At 49.6% G+C, this 21,642-nt stretch overlaps 1 protein-coding gene across 4 annotated transcripts in view; it reads left to right on the top strand.

Moving 5' to 3' along the window:
* The window catches only part of ATRX (P-loop containing nucleoside triphosphate hydrolases superfamily protein), a 226,923-nt gene that overhangs the window by 143,382 nt on the left and 61,899 nt on the right, over window positions 1-21,642 (top strand). For all 4 annotated transcript variants that reach the window (XM_087676926.1, XM_087676923.1, XM_087676924.1 and 1 more), the window contains 2 exons: window positions 18,613-18,668; window positions 18,750-18,988. In XM_087676926.1, the coding sequence (XP_087533052.1) occupies window positions 18,613-18,668; window positions 18,750-18,988 (295 nt within the window). The remainder of the gene's footprint in view (window positions 1-18,612; window positions 18,669-18,749; window positions 18,989-21,642) is intronic.

Raw genomic sequence — 21,642 nt, forward strand, 5'->3', positions numbered from 1 at the left:
ACATACGAGACACAAAGATTACATCAAAGAGATGATGGAGATCCATCGACGTCACGAGCAACACTTCGTATAACTGACACACCAATCTAGATGCTATCCATATATACTATGATGGGGTTAGACAGGATATACAATATTATACCTATTGATCTTGATTTGATGGGGTTAGATAGGATTGTCCCACGTGGTTATATCTTTGACACATGTAGCAATCAATCATTTCGTCACATAGCTAGTCATTTAGCGCTCCATCCACCCAAACCCTCTTATCCCTATGGTGACATTGTATTGTATATCACTTTGCACTTTGATTTGAACTATATAGCACGTATACAATTGTAAGTTGTATGGTACACCTTGTATTGAGTGGTTACTAACCATTGTACATGATTTTGTCTCATAGGCCGGTTTCGGCCTCAACATCTTTTCTTTCTTTCTTTCTTTCGCTTTCTCCTCCTTTCCCTCGTTCCCACACATAGAGCCACCTAGTCTCCTCGTGGCATAAACATCCCAAGAATTGGGGGGGCCACTCTTTCTGGGATGGTCATCATGGTGGGAGAAGTAGAAGGTTCGAGGAATTGTCTTGGTGGGATGAAGTGAATGTTGAGGGTTCCAAGAGTAACAAAGTTCGTACTCAGTTCTTGCACATTGAAGGATTTGAGGTGCAATTATCCCTAATGTGACTGGAGAGAAGAGAAGAGAAATCATGGAGAAGGATGGGGGCTATAGGCCTTGTTTTTAGCAAGGAGAGCATGACCTTCAATAGCAGTTGACCATTGCATTTGTGGTGCCATTGAGCTATTAGGTATCCCATCTACAACTTTAGCTAGCCACGTATTGTCTATTCCAAGGTCCACATGCATTGGAACCAAAAACATTTTTTGGCCATGTATGTATGGATCCTCCTAGGCGATAGCATACTTTGAAGTTATAGGGGTACACAAAAAAGGGAAGTTGATGTTGCTGCTGCACGGTTCTTTTATCATGATCACATTGCATTTAATTTTGCTAAATGAGAATATTTCACGAATGTGTAAAAAAATAGGGGATTTTGGCCTAATTTATGCTTCGTCATTGGAGACCTTGTGTGTCATTCATTGCACGTGGTTGGAGTGACACACATAGGAGGTCCATCCAATGGGATGATTGCTTAGGATGCTTCAGGTACAAGAAAGCCAGCTGGGAAACTTGTTTCGGAGTGGGAAAATGTAGTGAAGTTTATTGGCAAGGAATTTGTAGTGGGCCTTATTGTTGATAGTGAGACACAAATAGGCCAATGTGCGTTATTTTGTGAAATATATATCCTTATAGTGTAGTTTCTTATTTCATGGCTGAATGTTTAAATAATGTGCTAAAAGACATTTAAAAGTTGCCTTGGATAGAGCCCATCATTGACATGGCAAATCACATGGTGTCATTTGTGTTGAATCATTAGTTCTTGCACCATGAATTCAACAAGAAATCAAGCAAAATCTGTTTGAAATATTACGATACCAGTTTTGCACGAATTTCCTGATGTTGTGCTGATTGAGTACAAGCAATGATGCTTTATAACAACTCTTTATTAGTTATGACTTTACCACTTTACGATTGGTTAGCAATGTGGGAGGGATAAAATGCAAAGAATTGGCTGAAAATCTTGTGTTTTGGGAGGATCTGAATCCCATTGATGCCATATTACAACTGATATTGCATTTGTTGAGGCTTATGGATGCTATGTAGCCTTGTATAGGCAAGGTCTATAAGGCCATGGACGTACTGAAAGTATTTAGAGCCTGAGGCAGAAGATACGAGTTTATCCATGATTTGTATGTCCATAGATGGAATTTCTACCATTATCACATGTATACAATAGAATTTGTGTTGCATCTAGAGTTTGTGGTAGCAGTCAAGTAAGAGAGTACACTTGTTCTAAGCAGCTCCCTACTTGCGATCGCGCCTCCCTCCTCCAGATTGCTCACCATCGTGCCTTCCCCCCCTCCCTCCATCGCGGTGCGCTCCATCTCCCTCCTGAAGCGCTGTCCAAAACCGCCCCCCCCCCACCCCCACCCCCCACCCCCCCACACACACACACACACACACACACGTTGCTCCCTCCATTTGCAGCAACACTCCGCCCTCCGGCAACACAACAGAGTGATTGGTAGGTTCTCAGTAGGGACACACAATGGAAACCTCCGGTCAGATGCCGGTGCATTTTGCAAGTGTCCCCTAGTCAAACACCTTGCGCGTCGTCCTCTCTGAGGAACAACTCTTAGACGTCCATGCCACAGAGCTGGAGCTAAAAGAAACAACGGTCGTTGCACACTCCCCATCTAGGGCCCAGCTTCGGGATTGGCTTCACTCCACGTTGCGCATTGGCACAACGCAGATCGTGGAGGTGGTTCTCATGGGTCAAGGGATCTTCATGGTATGACTCACCTTGACAGACGCAACCTGTAAGCTATTGGCTAGCTCACCCTCTATGCTTCCATGAAGGGGGTCATCTACGTGGTCCCTTGGTAGAGTGGCTTCAAAGTGGAGGCATTCGCGCTCCACAAAAAATTTCTTAGACATTCGGTCAGCCTACTCTTCCCCGGACTAGCGATAGAGTATTGCCAGTTGGTGGAGGACTTTGGACGACTCTTTGGCACTGTCCTTCCCGTCTGCTTCATGGACGCAGTGACAGCCGCGCAGGAGTCCCAAAGGTACGGGTAGCAGTGAAAGAGACAGAGAATATACCATAATTTATAGAGATTGAGCCAAGCGGATACTCTTTTAGGAAGTAGGTTATTGTGATTGGGCAGCCAGGGCAGTGTCTGCGTGCCATGACTTTGGGCATCAGGCATCAGATTGCACGTGCTTTGGAGCCAAGATGCTTCGCCGACACACCCATAGGTGGATGCGAACAGCTTTCACCTTGTGCCTTGGACCACCCCACCATCCCCCCGCCGATTAGTCCCCCTGATTCGCACCTAGTAAAGGTGATCTCCACACCTCCACCCCTCCCCACACAGCCACCAGCTCATCCGTCCATGCCGCCTTTTACCTGAGAGATGCGGAGCATGGAGAGGTCCCACTACCTCTCGAGTTGGGAATCTTTGTGGTACGGAAGTCAAGGAGCGGAAAGGTCCATCTACTAGCACCACCGGATGGACCAAACTATGCTTTCTTTCTTCAGACCTCTCATACATGAGACTGGATGATGACACAAATAGAGGAGGTGAAGAGCCAGGTGGCAGACCATATCTCCCAGTGGATGGGAGAAGGAGGACTGGCACTCTTCTCCTAGTAGTGGCCGGGTTGCATGATGGATATTAATTGGTGGGATGGGGCCGAGGTCCCACATCTGAATATTATCTTTCGAGCCCCTCCGCAGTGGAGAGCTCTAATGGATGTGATCGAGTGGCCCCTAGCATAGGCGGCCCGTTTCTACGAGTGTACAGAGTCATATCTCTCAACTTGGCTGATAGATGTCCTAGTGGTACCACCAAGTGCATCCATCACCCCCATGGTTTGCCCGAGGGCTACTACCATGGGGGAATGGAGCGCACCATGGAGGCTTGCATCAAAGCGTGTATCTGCATGTCCCATAGCTCTTCTTCTTCGTGAGCAGCTTCCACACCGAAGAGGTGCCTGTCCGGTTAGTCATAGGTTTTTCCTATGAGTTAACATCTTGCATCTTGGAATGTGAACAACCTTCACTATAATGGAGCACGTGGTTCCAAGAAGTTGATTGTTTGGCAGGAGCTGCAGTTTTCCATTGCCGAACGGATTGACATCTTACTTTTGTAGGAGCACAAGCTCAATCCTGCCCAGGCATACCGGGTAGGGAAGGTACTCCGAGGGAGTTCACACACTTCTGGGAGCACGCCATCAGTGCCCACGGTAGGAGTGGAGACGTATGCACCTCTTTTGGCCGGAGCCTCACTGCTTGTGTACGGGACCACAGGACAATTGTGGCAGGGAGGGTTCTATGGATCAGATTGGATATTGGGGACTCGTGTCTTGGAGTCCTCAATGTCAATGCCCCTACTGAGGTTAGGGCATGCAGCACGTTCTGGGTGGAGATCGCAACAAGTCTCCCAGAGGTGGACTCCTAGATTGTTGGAGGAGACTTCAACAACCTTGAGGCCTTAGAGGACTAGCATGGCAGAGGTAGAAACTACTAGGGCATGGCTAGGGAGGAGTAGAAGGCATGGGAGGTCTTCCTACTGGCAGTAGGAGCACGCGATGCCTGGAGAGATCCAGCTTTCTACAGGAGGGAGAAGTCGTTGGACTTCTCTTGGGGATACATGCGGCTAGGTGGAGTTTTGTTGGAGCAGGTGGACCGGTTTTATGTGGGAGAGTGGGGACGCTCTTGCGGAGGGTAGGTAGGGCAGTTGGCCGGCACTACTTTGTTTGATCATTGTCCGGTTCTCATGACACTTGATGCCCTAGCTTCTGTCCTAGACAGATGATTCTATCGGCCCATGGCTCGATCTACAGGAGGGAGGAGGTGAAGAGACAGATTGAGCGGATTCGGACTAGGGAGTGGGGCAGGATGGACCGATCGCAGAGGAGGTTGCAGAGGTCCTAGCTGAGTAGAGCAGTATTTGCCAGGAAGCAGCCCTGTAGCAGAGCTGCGAGGAGGAGATAGCAGTCCAACGGGACCTAGCAGCCATGTAGAGACTACCACAGGAGGCACTAGGGGATCCCATCCTCCACGCACAGGTGTGTGCACGAGTAGCCCTGGTTGGCCTAGAGGAGAGGTGCTCGGAGTTCTCATTCTGCATCTCAGTAGCCTTTTGGGCGCAGAAGGGGGACACGATGTGCAAGGAGTTTTTCCAGGTGCATCAATCCCGCACCTCAAGAGAGCAGATACGTAGCCTTCGAGATCAGTATGGGAGGATTCGCTCTAGCCCAGATGAGGTGATGGAGATTGCCACTGACTACTACAAACCCCTTTTCCAACAGGAAAGAGCCTTAGCCAGAGGACAGTGATGTAGATGGTAGGTCTGGGATCACATCCTATCCCTTGTCATAGAGGAGAAGGAACTAGAGGAGGCTTTCCATACTTAGGACGGGCAGAAATGCCCGAGAGGATGGCCTTTCTAAGACCATCTTCACTACCTATTGGGAGGTGGTGAAGGATCCCTTACTGCTGGCCTTCCAAGAGATTTTCAGCTCAGGAAGGATGCCAGAGAGTCTTTCGGCAGGTCTTAATAGTCTCCTTCCCAAAGGGGGAGACCGGTTGGAGCTATCCCAGCGGAGACCGATCACCCTGTTGTCAGTGGTCTATAAGGCACTGGCAAAGATGATTGGTATGCGACTCCGCCCTATGCTTCTAGACATCATTCATGACACACAGAGAGGCTTTGTCCAGGATAGGAGCCTAGACAATGTCTTCACCTTCTTTGAGGCGACAGAGTGGGCCCAACACAGTGGTCAGGGATTGGCAGTACTACTCCTGGATCTTGAGAAAGCCTATGACGGGGTTGACTGGGACTTTTTAGAGGGCACCATGGTGAGATGGGGCTTCTCCTAGGCATGGATCCATGGGCTCTCCGCACTTTACAGATCGGCTACCAGCAGGGTTCTCATAGATGGTAGGCGAGGGGAGGAGTTTCGGCTGGAGAGATCAGTTTGGCAGGGCTACCCTGTGGCCCTGTATCTGTTTCTACTTTTTGGAGGGGTGATGTCTCACTTCCTCACGTCAAGTGTGAGCGGGTTACGTGGCTTCCGACTTCCGGTGAGATAGGAGACGGAGCTGTTAGACTCAAAGTATGCAGATGATACAACACTCTACATAGAGGACGATGAGCTAATGCTAGAGAGAGTCAGACTAGCTCTCGAGGTGTTTTGCACTGCAATGGGAGCGAAAAGCAACTGGTGAAAGTCGATTGGTTTCCTTATGGACCCGGACTTTAGCACAAAGTGGGACATCCACTTGGGATTTAGATGGGTGTGTAGAGGACAGACCGATCGTTACCTAGGGTTCCAGGTGGGACTCTACATCACTCATGCCGGCAGTTTCTTCCAGTCCTCAACTCTATTCGGAGAAAGCTGACCTATTGGAGTACTGCTCGCCTTTCCCTAGTGGGCCTGGTTGACCATGTCCTCCTAGCGACGGCTTGGTACATCGGCTCGTGTTGGTGCTTCTCCTCGTCCTGTATAGTTGAGCTTCGCCGCCTAGTGTAGAATTTTCTCTAGGCCGGGTCAGGCGGTTCCAGGGACTCCAGGGCCAAGGTAGCATGGGCGACCATCATCCGACATCGGTCAGAGGGAGGGCTTGTGATCATAGACGCAGAGTATCAAAGTCTAGCCCTTTTGGCCAAGCTAGTAGTGCGCGGTCTCACACCAAGAGGGCAGGCCTGGAAGGTGCTATTGCAGGAGGGTCTCCAAGAGTGTAGACTGAGGCTTGGCTATGATTTGAGGCTGTCCTTGAGATGGATCTTCACGATGACCCAAATCACACCCCCCAGATCTTCCTTCCTACGCAGCCTACTTCGTGTGTGGCAAGGCCTCCCTAAGGCCCTAATTCAGAGCCCTCCAGGCTGCCAGGAGGAGATAGACCACTAACCGGTGATTTGGAACCCCCCAGGTCAGAGATCGGGATGGGGTATAGATTGGTGAGCGTCCCCACATCCAGTGGGCTGAGGGGTGGGAGGCTGGCCCTCGACTCGTCGTACCATCAGGACATGGCGGGAGGTGTACACCATGGTGGACCAGGAGGTGTTGCAGGCGGGCATCAGGTTGCCAAAGAGGAGTTGAGGAGAAGTGAGATTGACGGAGCAATACCTCAGGAGTAGCTTGACCCCCTATAGGTAGCAGGTAGAGTGGGCAGCACCCCACATGGGACTTTCTTCACCGTGTAGGAGGGGGGGCATCTGGTCCTTGATAGAGGGCAACTGGATGAGGGGATAGTTGTCCTTGCGTGGAGGAGGATTTGGGTGGTTAGCCTTTAGGGGAAGACATGGTGGTTGGACCCTTGTGTTCTGGAAGGAGCTATGGGAGTGGCGCCTCTAGATATGGGAGGGCAGGCCACTTGATGAGCTCAAGTGGGACTCGGGAGAGTGGCTATGGCCAGCCACTGCGGTTGCCAAGAGGCCACCGAGATTCCTGGAGTACATAGCGAGGATTGGGAGACATGTACTGATGTAGGAGGACATGGACTTGGGGCGCTGTCGCATAGCACGTATTGGGCGGAACACAGCATCACGGATGTCTTCCGGCGGACTTTCTAGCGCCATCTATGGGACAGCTAGAGGCCGAGGAGGGATATCGTATTTCCTATGGCTGTTGGCACATGGAGGCCTAGCGGTGGGGAGTTGGTTAGCCTGGATGCAGAAGGATGGAGGTTGTAAACGTTGCACACAACAGTTTGTGGAAACTCCAATGCGCTGCCTTTGGTCGTGTGAGGCGACGTACCTCATGTGGAGAGGAGCGTGTTGGCAAGTAGTCAGCCAGGGCCGTCACCTTCTGTATGAGGCTAGGATGTAGGACACGATCTTCATTATTGAGGCTCGGTCATGCGTTGTGGTCGGCTTGGAGGCTCTACCCATCTGCTAGGTACTGGAGCCCATAGCAAACCGCTCTGAGGTATGGAAGATCGCAAGGAGTCTTACTGGATGGCACATCTGGAAGGCACGGTGTCAGGAGGTTTTTGGCAGGGAGAGACTTTCAATACAGGTGAGTTTCGCAGAGCTCTGACCTCCATCATCCACTCCCTTCGCGGCCGATGGGACCAAGTGCAGGGTGAGTCTGGAGCTCCTTAAGAGCTGCATTTTCATTTCATGAGCACTTGGGGCGGCGAGGACCTGTTCTTCATGATGGAGGTAGGCAGCCCCAGATGGTGATACACTCCCCGTCCATGGCTTCTTGCCCCCATCCCCCCTAGACCGTCTTGAGAGGCTTGTATACTTGATATACCTGTGACTCTGCATCAGCTCCAGCTAGTCGGTTGAGCATGAGCACTTCCTTGTATTTAGGTTTTTTCTGAAGTAATATAATTAGCCACACTTTATTTGCAAAAAAAAAAGAGAGTACACTTGTGTATAGAGTGATGTCTCGAAGTGTGTCAAGCACTACACTTGGTTCAAAGAGGTTGAGAGACCAAGGGGAGTGTAATCTGACCTCTATCGATAAGGTAAAATCTCAACTCCAGCCTCCTAAAATAGTGCTATGCCAATTCTACAATCAAACCCTAGGAGGTCGTTGAATTCAGTTCTATTTACGTTGTGGGAAACCACCTGACTTATCGAGTCCACCCTATCATAGGACAATCTCGTTAGGGATACCTGTATGGATTGGTTCTTGATACTAACTTTGCTATTAACTGTTTACCTTCCCTTAGGCTGTAATTTGTATCTTGCTATTAATCTGTTAGTATCAAGTGACACCTTGGTCATTTGGGACCAATTGTTCGATGTGCTATGTAGTAGTCTTATGCATTGTTACTTGTTATTGTTATTTTGATACTTTGATCATGCACATTCCAAATTTCAAAGTTGAAGGGAAAAAAAATATTATTTAGTCTTGGTCCCCCATTCCCTATTCCCTACTTTTGGTGGTTTCACCATGTCCCCAGCCTCGTGACTATTTTTGTCCTTCACTTGTGATGCGTGACGAAACTATGAGAAAATCACTTTCTTCATGGCAAAGTTGTTTAGAAACTCGAAAGTGCACAAGGCTTGAGATCTGGGCGAAGAAGAGAGAATCTCAGCACCTTGTGCCCTAATAACTTGTTTTGATGAAATTTAGATAAAAGCAGGAGCAGTAGTTGCTAATAAGGGAGTCAAGGAGTTTGCTACCTAAGTCCCAAGCAAGGAGAAGAAGAAAGACGTTGCTTTGCCCTCCAAAGTCACATTCTGCATAGCCAGGAGGGAGACAGAGAATGGCTGGAAACTGATCTCAAAAGCCAAGAATGAGAGTGTGGGCTGCCAAGATGGGAGAAGAAGGGCTGCAAATGCTAATGCATGCCTTCCTAACATAGTTGCACTACTACCACATATGGAAGGGTTCATACTATGTTGTACTGTAGGTAATGTATTGTATGTGTTAGTTATATAAGTTACCAACTTAATGGATACTTCTTTCCCTGTTCAATGTGCAGTTTGGGAAGGTCAAATGCTTCTTATACAATTATGAGTCTGATATGGAATTATGTTGTTAGAGATTCAGGCAACTTCTCTACCTCGTTTTGCCAAAACAAATTAGGTTTTAATTAGCTTTTAGGAGAGAATGTTGTATGTTTATTGTAATGTACCTTAAAAAATCTTATAGTACCATTTAATACTGTATTTAATCGTACTGTACTATATCGTACTTGAGAACCAGGCTTCCTAATTGCATTAATGACCCACAAATGCCACAAGTTGAATTAACGACAACGAGGCTGCTTGGTGTTTTGAAATCTGAACATTGGGCAAAACTTTTAATGTAACTTAATTTTGAGGTGCAAACTTTCAATTTAGTGAAGGTTTCACATTGTACATTGTTCCTTTTGCAGTGTCCTTGTGCCTTATTTCTCATTTTGATGACATTGCTCTTAAAGAATGCAAGCATTCTTCATCATTTTGAGATGTTCTAAAGACAAGAGGCATCAAGTATGTTTATGATATGTTATGGAAATCCAAACAAGCTAGTTGGATGTACGATACATTTTAAATCCGTTGTTGGTGGTTCACAACATAGAGGGCACTTGGTATATATATATATATATCTCTATAACAAGAAAGATGCAATAATGGATTGAAGTGTGGAGAGGACAATGGAAATAAAATGGACATAGAGCAGTCAAGAGGAGACAAGTTACTCCCATGATGTCAATGGAATGGATTTAAGTACCAAATTATTTAATTAGTGAGCTCAATCATTATCCTTCATGGCTGTTTTTAGCTCCTCTGTCCGAAAAGGAACCGATACTCTAGTTGACATGATAGCCTCTAAAATTAGTTGTGCCAAACTTTGCAAGATCTTTGTCTAGCTCATTACCATCTTCCTTACTTTCTTCCTTTCCTCAAATGTCAGGGGTGACAAAATCAATTATCATAAATTTAAGAGCTAATTTTTTGCTGATGTGGCACCTTAAAGTGGGTACAGTTAAGTCTTTGGTTCAACAAAAGCATATCGGATGGATGTTTCATGTGCACCTGTTTATGGGAATGGGAGATAGAAGTAAAGGCATCATCAACAAGATCCTCTTCTCTTTTCCTCAAGTAAGATCGTGATTTGGCTTTATTATGATTGGGTCCAGTGATTCTGTAGCAAGATCCTGATTGTGCTTGTTCAAGGTAACGTCATGGATTAGGCAGGAACACACTATGTCCAATTCTGGCAAGTGATGAACTCTATGATCAGCTAGCTAATACAAACTTCCAAAACAACTTTTTCCTATTGAACATTCTATCTATTCAATCCCATGCAATGTTTTCCACAATCACTCATGACGTGTTGGAAAGAAACAAAAAACCATTGCAGGCATAATCAACATCAAAGATTTGCAAATGAAGAGTTTCTTTTTTTTTTTCCAAGTAAAATGTGGCTGATTATATTACTCAAAAAGCTGATTACAACAGAGTGCTCCTGCTCAACAGGCTAGCTGGGGCTGAAGCAGAGTCACTAGTACATCATGTATACAAGCCTCTCAAGGCGGTCTAGGGGGGATGGGGGCAAGAAGCCATTGGGGGGGGGTGTATATCGCCAAATGGGGCTGCCTGCCTGCATCACAAAGAACAGGCCCTGGCCGCCCCAGGTATGCATGAAGTGACCACGGAGCTTTTGACGAGCCGTGGACTTGCCCTGCACCTGATCCCATCGGCCGCGGAGGGAATGGATGATGGAGGTCCATAGCTCTGCTAAGGTCGCAAGTGCTGAAAGTCTCTCTCCGCCGAAAGCCACCTGGCATCGCGCCTTCCAAATATGCCATCCAGTAAGAGTCCCTATGATCTCCCATATCTCCGAGCGGTCTGCTGTGGGCTCTGGTACCTGGCGGATGGGTAAAGCCTCCAGACCGACCACTGTGCATGACCCTGCCTCGATCATGAATATCGTGTCCTGCATCCCGGCCTCATGGCCTCATACAAAAGGTGACGGCCCTGGCTGACTTCCTGCCAACAGAAAGCTCCCCATGAAATACACCCAAGGCTGGGCGCTATACGTCGAAGGATACGGCATGCTCCTCTCCACATGAGCTGCGCCTCCTCACAAGACCAAAGGCAGTGCTTTGGGGTTTCCAAAGGCTGCTGTGTGCAGCGCTTACAACCTCCCTCCTTCTGCATCTGGACAAGCCAGCTTCCCACCGCTAAGCCTCCATGTGCCACCAGCCATAAAAAATATGACAACCTCCTCGGCCTCCAGCTATCCCATAGGCGCCGCCAGAAGGTCCGTGGAAGGGCTTCGTGATGGTGTGCTCCGCCTAGTGCCTGCTACGTGACAGTGCCCAGTCCATATCCTCTTGCATCAGTACATGTCAGCCAATCCTGGCAGTATACTCTAGGAACCAGGGTGGCTTTTTGGCGACCGCAGAGGCCGGCCATAGCCACTCTCCTGGATCCCACTCCAGCTCATCAAGTGGTCTACCCTCCCAGATCCAAAAGCGCCACTCCTTGAGCTCCTTCCAGAAAACATAGGGGTCCAGTCGCCAAGTCTTCCCCTGAAGACCCACCACCCGAATCCTCCTCCACGAAAGGGTGGAGTTCCCCTCATCCGGGTGCCCTCTCTCAAGGGCCAGACGTCCCCCCTCTTGAACGGTGAAGAAGGTCCCTTGGGGGGCGCCACCCACTCTACCTGCCACCTGAAGAGGGATGCCTGCCGGAGAGAACCTAGCTGCCCATACCTCCCCGGCCTCTATCGGCTCTCGTATCGGGGGGGGGGGGGGGGGGGGGGAGCCACTCCAGAGGTATTGCTGCGTCTATCTCTCTTCTCCTCAACTCCACTTCTCTCGTGCAACTTGATACTCACTGCAGCACCTCCTCGACCGCCATCCTGTACACCTCCCACCATGTCCTAATGGAACGAGCCAGGCCGGCCTCCCACCCAGCCCACTGGATGTGGGGGCGCTCACCTATCTGTGCCCCTTCCCTATCTTTGAGCTGGAGATTCCAGATCACCGCTTGATGGTCTATTTCCTCCTGGCAACCTGGGGGGCTTTGGATTAGGGCCTTACAGAGACCCTGCCACATGCAGAGTAGGCTCCGCAGGAAAGGTGATCGGGGAGGGGGGGAGGGTTGGTCTGGGCTGAAGTGAAGATCCATCTCAGGGGCGGCCTCCACTCCCCGCCAAGCCTCGGTTTACAGTCCTGAAGGCCCTCCTGCAATAAGACCTTCCAAGTCTGCCCGCCTGGTGTGAGACCGCGGACAACTAGCTTGCCCAAGAGGGCCATACTCTGATATTTTGGGTCTATGATCCCAAGCCCTCCCTCTGATCGATGTCATATGATGGTCACCCACGCCACCTTGGCCTTGGAGTCCCTAGAGCCATCAGATCCAGACCAAAGGAAATTCTGCACTAGGCGTCGAAGCTGCCCTACGCACGATGAGGAGAAGCACCAACACGAGGCGATGTACCAGGCCGTCGCTAGGAGAACCTGGAGAACCACCAGGGCTCGACTAGCTTAGTGAGAGGTGAACCGTGCTCTAGTAGGTTAGCTTCCTTCGAATAGAATCTAGGACAAGAAGAAACTGCTGGGCAGGAGTGATTTCAAGTCCCACCTGGAACCCTAGGTATCGGACGGTTTGCCCTCTGCTCACCCATCTAAATCCCAGGTGGATGCCCCACTCTGTGCTGGAGCCCAGGTTTGTGAGGAAACCAACCGACTTTCGCCAGTTGATTTTCGCACTCGCTGCAACGCAGAACACATCAAGAGCCAGCCTCATTCTCTCCAGCATCACCTCATCATCCTCTATGTAGAGGCCTGTGTCGTCTGCGTACTCTGAGTCTAACAACTCAGTCTCCTCTCTCACTGGAAGTTGGAGGCCGCGTAGTCCGCTCACACGTGACCTGAGGAAGCGAGACATTGCCTCTGCGAAGAGTAGAAACATGTATGGGGCCGAGGGACAGCCCTGTTGGACCGATCTCTCCAGCCGAAACTCCTGCCCTCGCCTTCCGTCTATGAGAACCCTACTGGTGGCTGATCTGTACAGGCCGGAGACCCTCGAATCCAAGCGTGGGGGAATCCCAACTTCACCATGGTGCCCTCTAGGAAATCCCAGTCCACCCTATCATACACTTTCTCGATATCCAAGAGTAGTGCTGCCAGTCTTTGTCCACTGTGGTGAGGCCACTTTGTCGCCTCAAAGAATGTAAATACATTGTCTAGGATGCTCCTATCCTGAACAAAGCGTGTCTGTGTGTCATGAATGATATCTGGAAGCACATGGCGTAATCGCTTACCAATCATCTTTGCCAGTGCCTTATAGGCCACTGACAATAAGGTGATCGGTCTCCGCTGGGAGAGCTCCAACCGGTCTCCCCCTTTGGGGAGAAGACTGATAAGGTGTGTTGAGAGACTCCTTGGCAGGTGTCTTGAGGTGAAGATCTCCTAGAAAGCCCTCAGTAGGGGGTCCTTCACCACATCCCAGTAGGTAGTGAAGAAAGCCTTAGAGAGGCCATCCTCCCCTGGGCATTTCTGCCCATCCTGTGTATGGAAAGCCTCCTCTAGTTCCTTCTCTGTGAAGGGGGCTAGGAGGGCGTGCCCTATCTCCTCTGTGACGAGGGATGGGGTGTGATCCCATACCTGCTATCTGCATCTCTGTCCTCTAGCTGAAGCTATCTCCTGCTGGAAGAGGCGCGTGTAATAGTCGGTGGCAATCTCCATCACCTCATCAGGGCTAGAATGGGTTCTCCCATACTGATCCCTAAGGCTGCGTATCTGCTCTCCCGCGGTGCGGGGCTGGTGTACCTGGAAGAACTCCCTACACATCGTGTCCCCCTTCCGCGCCCAAAAGGCTGTTAACGTGCGGAAAGAGAACTCCGAGCACCTGTCCTCCAAGCCAGCAATGGCCGCACGCACGCCTACCTGCTGTGCATGGAGGGTGGGGTCCCCTCGTGCCTCTTGCAATAATCTCTGCGTGGATGCAAGGTCCCGCCGGAGTGCTCTCTCCTCCTCCCAGCACTGTTGCTTGGCCTGTACGGCTGCCTCTTGGCAGATTCTGCTTGACTCGGCTAGGACCTCTGCAACCTCCTTTGCTATCCTGTCCCTCCTGACCCACTCTCTGATCCAAATCTGCTCTATCTATCTCGACACCTCCTCCCTCCTATAGATCGAGTCAGGGATCCAACAGGATCGTATATCTATGGCGGATGCTTGGGGATCCAATGTCAGGAGAACCGGGCAGTGATTGGATAACGTGGTGCTTGTCAACTGCTCAATCTGGCCTCCACAAGAGCCTCCCCACTCTCCCACATAAAACCTATCCAACCGCTCCAGCAGGGCTCCACCTAGCTGCCTGTATCCCCAGGAGAAGTCCAAAGACCTCTCCCTCTTGTGGAAGGCAGGGTCTTTCCATGCATCACGTGCTCCGATTGCAAGCAGAAAGACCTCCCATGCCTCCTGCTCCTCCCCAGCCATGCCCTGGTAGTTTCTTCCTATGCCCTGTTGGTCCTCCAAAGCCTCCAGGTTGTTGAAATCTCCTCCAAAAATTCAGGAGTCCACCTCTGGGAGTCCAGCTGCAATCTCCACCCAGAACCTGCTGCGTGCCCTAACCTCCGTAGGGGCATAGACATTGAGGATTCCAATACACGAGTCCCCAATATCCAATCTGATCCATAGAACCCTTCCTGCCACTATCGTCCCGTGGTCTCGTACACAAGTGGTGAGACTCCGGCCAATAGAGTTGCATACGCCTTCGCTCTTGCCGTGGGCACCTACGGCATGCTCCCAGTAAGTATTCGAGCTGCCCGAAAGTACCTTTCCAACCCGCTGAGGCTGGGCAAGGGTGAGCTTGTGCTCCTGCAGAAGCAAGATGTCTATCCGTCCGGCAAGGGCAGGCTGCAACTCTTGTCGAACAATCAGCTTCCTCGAGCCACGTGCCCCACTATAGTGGAGACTGTTCACATTCCAGGATGCAAGATGTAAGCTCATGGGGAAACCTGTGACTGACCGAAGAGGCATCTGTTTGGTGTGGATGCTGCAGATGAGGAAGAGAGACTGTGAGGCATGCAAGTGCGCTTTGCCGCTGGTCTGGATGGTGAACTCCAGTCCCCCATGGTGGCCCTCGGCCGGACCATAGGGGTGATAAATGCTCCAGGTGGTACTATCAATGCATCTATTAGCCATGCTGAAAAATGCGACTCTCTACACTGGTAGAAGCGGGCCGCATATGCCAGGGGCCACTCGATCACGTCCCTTGGCGCTCTCCACTGTGGGGGGGGCTCGAAAGAATATGCTCAAGTGCGGGACGTTGGCGCTAGCCCACCAGTTAATGTCCATCATGCAACGTGGCCACTGTCGTGATCCGCCACCTGACTCTTCAACTCCTCCTCAATCTGTGTAGTCGTCCACTCCTCTGAGTAAGATGACTGAAGAAAAAAGGCGTAGTTTGGTCCATCCGGTGATGCTAGTAGGTGGACCTTGCCCCTCCTTGGCTTATGAACCACGAAGATCCCCACTTGTAGAGGTAGTGGGAACTATCCGTGCTCCGCAACTTGCATGTAGGACCATGGGCCACTGCGGAAGAACTCTTGTGGCAGCAGTTGTGCCTGTCTTGGGAAAGTATGGCCGGTGGCAGGGGCGGATGAGCTGGTGGTTGTGTGAGCGGGGGGAGACTGCTGGTGTGCAGAGGAGGTAGGTGTGTGTGGCTCATCACCTCCTGTGGGAGGAGGGGGGTGGGTCTCGGGGGGCTCACCTGACCTGGGTGCAGATTAGGGGGGTTGCTTGGTAGGGGGGTGATGGGGGTGAAGAGGATCGAGATATGGTGGGATGGCTGGAGATGCATGGCGGGTGTTCGGGGGGGGGGGGGGGGGGGGGGGGGGGGTGGTAGGCCTGGCAAGGGGGGGCTGTGGGCCAAGGTCAGTGGAGGGAGGGGGTGCATGGGATGTGGCGGGGGGAGGGGGGGGGGGGGGGGGGGGCTGAGGGGCCTGTGGGAACTTAGGCGAGGCAGTATGTGGCATATATGGAGAATGTGGGGGGTTGCGGTCCTGTCGGGTGGGGCGGATAAGGGGGGGCTGTGGAGTGCCCTGCCGAGAGGGGGCCGCTCGCCCACCAACACCCTGCTGACAAGGCCGGGTCCAAGGAGCTGGCTGCGCCCCCCCTTGCTGTCTCTCTCTCTGTCGTCTTTGGACTCGTGTGAAACTGTCAGCGTCCACCTGCGGACCTGTGGGTGGAGCGGCCTTGGCTCCGAAACGCGTACAAACTGCTGCCTGATGCCCAAAGTCGTGGCAGCGCAGGCACTGCCCTTGTTGCCCAATCACAATGACCTGCTGCATAAAGGAGTGCCCACCTGCCTCAATCTCCAGGAACTGTGGGATATTCTTAACCTCTTTCACTGCCAACCGTACCTTTGGGACCCCTACAGCTGTCATTGCATTCGCGAAGGACGCGGGAAGGACAGTGCCGAAGAGCCGCCCAAAGTCTTCCACCAACTGGTGATACTCAATCGCCAGGCCAGGGAAAAGAAGGGTGACCGGGTGCCGAAGAAACCTGTTGTGGAGTGCAAACGCCTCCACAGTAAAGCCAATGTACCAAGGGACCATGTATATGACCCCCTTCGTGGATGCATATGGTGAACTGGCAAGTAGCTCGTGAGCTGCGTCTGCCAAGCTGAGGCGGACCATGAAGATCCCTTGGCCCAATAGGACCGCCTCCATGATCTGCGCTGTGCCGATGCACAGCGTGGAGTGAAGCCAGTCCCGAAGCGTGGGGGTACTCGGTGAGTGCGCCGGTGTCTAACCATAGGTTTCCATTGCGCGTCCCTTCTGGGAGAACCTACCTATTGCGCTGGTGTGCTACTGGATGGGGAGTTGCTGCAGGGGGAGGGAGCAACTGGAGGGGGAAGGGGGGGTGTCGATGGCGAAGGGGGGGGGGGGGGGGGGGTTCTGTTTTCGATGGCGGTGGTGTTGCAACTTGATAGAGGGCCAAGCCTCCCGGCAAGACAGTATGCGTGGGGCGGGGGGTTGGGAGGGAGGAAAAAGATAGGCTGGGGAGGGGGGGGGGGGGGGGACAGGGCGGACGCAGGCGGCGCGCAGGGAGCTGGCGAAGGGCCCTGGCGAAGGTGAGAAGGATGGGTGCAGGTGGTTCCTGTCAATGGCGAGGGAGGGAGTCGCATGCGAAGGCGCTGTACCGGTGGGGCACGACGAAACAACGGGCCAGGGCACAACAAACAGGCGGGCGGGGGCACGACAAACAGGAAGGCGGGGGCACAGCGACGTGACGGGCGATTGAGACACATTGATATCGCAAAGAAGCAATAAGAGTTTCTATTACATGCCTAACTTCAAATTTCACGTGTGAGATGGAAATGATTTAATATTAGAGTCATTCAACTAGATAAAAGTCATCAATAGTGCTCATCCCAAATGAAAGGCCAAATCATAAAGGGCCATGATGGAACTAAAAGTTGCCTATCCAAAGCTTGCATGAAAAGCCATCTTGCGGCAATGCATTTTTTTGAGAAAAGAAAAATTCTATTAATGACACCTTGGAGAAAATCCCCAAGTTAAAAATACAAAGTATGAAGAATGCCCTATAAAGAGCAACTTAGTACATACATACAATGGTTATATGAAGAACCAATCTGGTGGGCTATACTGCTAGACCATATGAGGGGCTGGGTGAAATGTGTTAGAATCCCATGTCTGCATGGAAGTATCTCTCCTCCTCATGAGTATGCACATATAATGGTTATGTGACCAACCAATCCGGTGGGCTATAGTGCTAGACCATATGAGGGGTTACGTGAAATGTGTCAGAAATACATGGCTGTGTGAAAGCATCTCTCGGAATCTCCTTGCAGTCTCTTCCATCTCCCAGAGAGACTTTCCCTACAGAAGTATGTGTGATCTCTGTCCAAATCCTTGAAAGACTCTTTCACAATGAAAATACAGAAGTGTGGCTAGACTTTGTATAGATAGATTTTCTTTTCCATAGATTAATTCCTATGAAATGTGTAAGCCTTCAGTTAAGCACAAATATATATCTGAATGAACCCATGTATACCAATTTAGAGAGCTTATGAAATTGGACAGTTTGGTTATTGGACTGTTCTTATTGCACATGGGAGCTTATGAAACTTCATGCTGCATTTCAGTGGACTGTTAAGAACAGAGTGGTCAGGTCTATTCAATGCACATCTGTTCAGCATGTTGAGCAGTGAATCTTTTGCACATAGTTTAGTCCCTTTAGGACTTCGAAGGATGTTTCAATGATTTCCTTTAGAAATTTAGAATTTTTTGTGAAGTTTATATGTACAATAAGTTTTTAGTGCAGACTTCCCATTGCAGTTTCTATTACTGTGCAGCTTCACAGCAAGTACTTGTGCAGCTTAAATAAATTAGAATACACATTGATTTTGTATGCATGAGACTGTCATAAATAAAGTTTGCACTGGTATCATGTGGTATATGTTAGTCTGAGTACTGGGGAAGTAACACATGCATGATATGGTGGACTGGAGGCCTTATTTGAGTTTAACTACTATGCATTTGATACATCAGATAAAACCAGCACCCAGAAAAACCAGAAGAAGAAAGAGCTAGAGAGTGTAAATGAGGTATGGTGATCTTGGGTACATTGGCTTCTAATGATTTAAATATGAAGATGGTAACAGGCTGCAAAGGGCAACCTCTTGCAGATGAGAAGCCTGGACTGGTGCAGCGATCTAATAAATGATACACATCAAGGAATGCTGGAGCATGGTGGAAAGCTGGTCCTGCTACTGGATATTTTATGTATGAGCTCAGAGAGGGGAGAGAAGACACTAGTGTTTAGTCAAAGCCTTCCAACCTTAAATCTTATTGAGAACTTTCTTGAGAAGATGCCCCGTCACACAGACAAAAACAAGTTTTGGAGAAGAGACAAGGAGTGGTACAGGTATTAGTGACTTGTTCTTCTGTTAGTTTAGGATTGAAAGTTTTTGTGATTCCACACAACCTATCAAATTTCTTATACATTGATCTTGTTCAAGAGTCAAGACCAAAACAGTGGTATTTGTCCATCACAGTAACATTCATAGTCAACAAGTGTGCTTAACAGATTTCAACAAAGTTTTTCCTGCTTCCTTTTGTTTCAGTGTGCATGGAAATCAAGTAAATCCAACCTTTAGGCACCTTGTGATGAGAAGTGAGAGTCCATATCCAACCTTCGTGTGAAGTAAAAGTGGAGGGTAACAACTTTAAGGGGCATATGGAAATGCAAAATCCCTCTTAAGTTGCAACTCATTTTTATGAAGATGCTTGGTTGGTGTTGTGCCATTTGGTACTCTCTAGGCCAAGAGAAGGATTGTGAGTTTTGCTTGTGGATGCCATATTTTGTGGTTTTTCCCTTGTTCCGTGTTCTTCTAGAAATGATATTAGGTTATTTGAGGCCCTACTGCCCTTTTCGTAGGTTGTCAAACTTTTTATGAGTGTGGGAATCCTATTTGCTTGTTTCAGGCGATTGTCTCAATTTTCTTCTTGGATTAGCATTTGGGCACTATAGACTATTTAGAAATCTTGCAATTATGTGGTCTTCGGTGATACTGATGTTGATTCCTGTACCTTCTCTAGGAGATCTCTACTAGTCTCTTTTAAAGAGTGTTATAGGCTCTAGGGTATTGGTCAGAATCAGTATTCTCTCCCTCTCCAATGTTCAGGGTAGTTGGCAAATATCATGTATGATTGGCTAATTTTTCACGGTTTCTTATTTGGAGCAGATATTTGACAATGGTATTGTTCTATATTGATATGAATCATGACATTTTGATAAGAGACTCCTCAAAAGCTGAGTGACAATTAGGTCTTTTGGAATGTGAGGATCATGTTACATATTTAGCTAGCCACTATTTTTCAAAGTTTTTAAAATTTCCTTAATACAGGAATAAGGAAGGTGTTGGTTCCACTTTTTCTGAGGTTTCTTATGTGTAGAGAGAGACTGTTTTACAAACATTCTTCACAAGGAAAACTTTCTGGGGTAATATTGAGAGAGAGAGAGAGAGAGAGAGGCGTGCGATGGTGGACCTGTGGACGTGCGTTCCTGTCTGCGGACGTGCTCCCCCTGACCAGCGGTCATGTGTACCTGCCTCGTGCGCTGCCTAACACCTTCCATCACCAGCACAGGGTCTGTTCTGCCCTGCTCGAGCCCTGCCCTCGCCCACCTGTGAACAGCCGCTGGAACCGTCCTGCGAACTGGTGTGCATCATACCATCCTGCGGAGTCCTGCTCTGTGAGAGAGAGAGAGAGAGAGAGAGAGAGAGAGAGAGAGAGAGAGAGGAGTCTTCTGTACCACAATGGCGGAATCGGCCCGACATCGTTTTCTTTCTTGCCCGCTCGCCAAGAATATCTGGTCACTCTTGTCGCACATTTGGCGCGCTGTGGTGGGGTCCTCGCTAACTCCTTTCGACTGGGTTTTTGTGCGCCCGAAGTATCCCACACCGCCACAGTTGCATATGAAGATCTTATTTCACTTTTTCAGATACTGGGGATGCTGGCACATTTGGACCACGCGCAATGCTTTTCTCTTTGATTCGGCCTCTAATGTACCACGACATATTGCCAGGCTTAAAGGGCTCTTGCATTGGTAGCTAGATCTCATCCGACACTCCGACTTGCTCCCTCGGGAGGATTTGCATCCTTGGCATATGGCAATTGCCTCTGGGTCGTTGCCATGATTGGTGTAACCTTTTTAGTGCATTACTACGGGGATTTCCCACACGTTGGCCTAGGGCCCTCGTGTCCCTTGTAATCAGAAAGAGAGAGAGAGAGAGAGAGAGAGAGAGAGAGAGAGAGAACCTCTTCACATGATGGCTTAGTGTCATCATGTATCTTGTAATCAAGTAATCTTGTATTTTTTTCGTAATTAATACAATTACCTTTTACGAAAAAAAAAAGAGAGAGAGAGGAGCCAGCGTACTGCAAAACCGCCAGGATCTGGGAGCACACGACTGCGACCCTCCACAGGTCTGGTAACGGCAGCAACTGATCTGCGCCTGGGCTGAAGATTGCTGTCGAGCAGAGCCTGCGGACTGGACATTCTCCTATTGATGACTTCTCCTACCAGCAACGAAATGGAAAGCGACACTCTGGCTCTGCAATCTAATGGCATCGACATGGCCTTTCTCGATCAGCAGATTGGGCAAGGGAATGACAAAGACTTCGCTCATCCGGATGGCGATTCCTCGGCTGATGAACTTGGGCCATTGCAGGATAGTGAAAAGATGGCTAAACATTGTAGGATGTCGGTTGAAGAACCAGACTTGGGCCCGAATTCGTCTCAACCAGAGGTACATGTTTCGTGTTCACAGCCCGATGGATCTTTACAATTCATGCTGGCCACTACGAATCATCTTAAGTCAGAATATGTCCATCATAATGAGGATAAAGCTAACGCACTACCGGATGGGGATCAAGTAGTTGCATTCATGGGAACTGGCTTGGTTCTACAACAGATAGCTGCTTTCCATGAGAGGGCAGCCATATTTTATTTTACTGGAAGGACCCCTTTGATCACCAGAATTCGTGCTTGGTTGTAGTCTATGCTTGCCAGTTTTG

Source organism: Lygodium microphyllum, chromosome 4 (genome assembly GCF_053477565.2).
Source record: "Lygodium microphyllum isolate KBCC chromosome 4, Lygodium_microphyllum_v1.1.10, whole genome shotgun sequence".
NCBI lineage: Eukaryota > Viridiplantae > Streptophyta > Polypodiopsida > Schizaeales > Lygodiaceae > Lygodium > Lygodium microphyllum.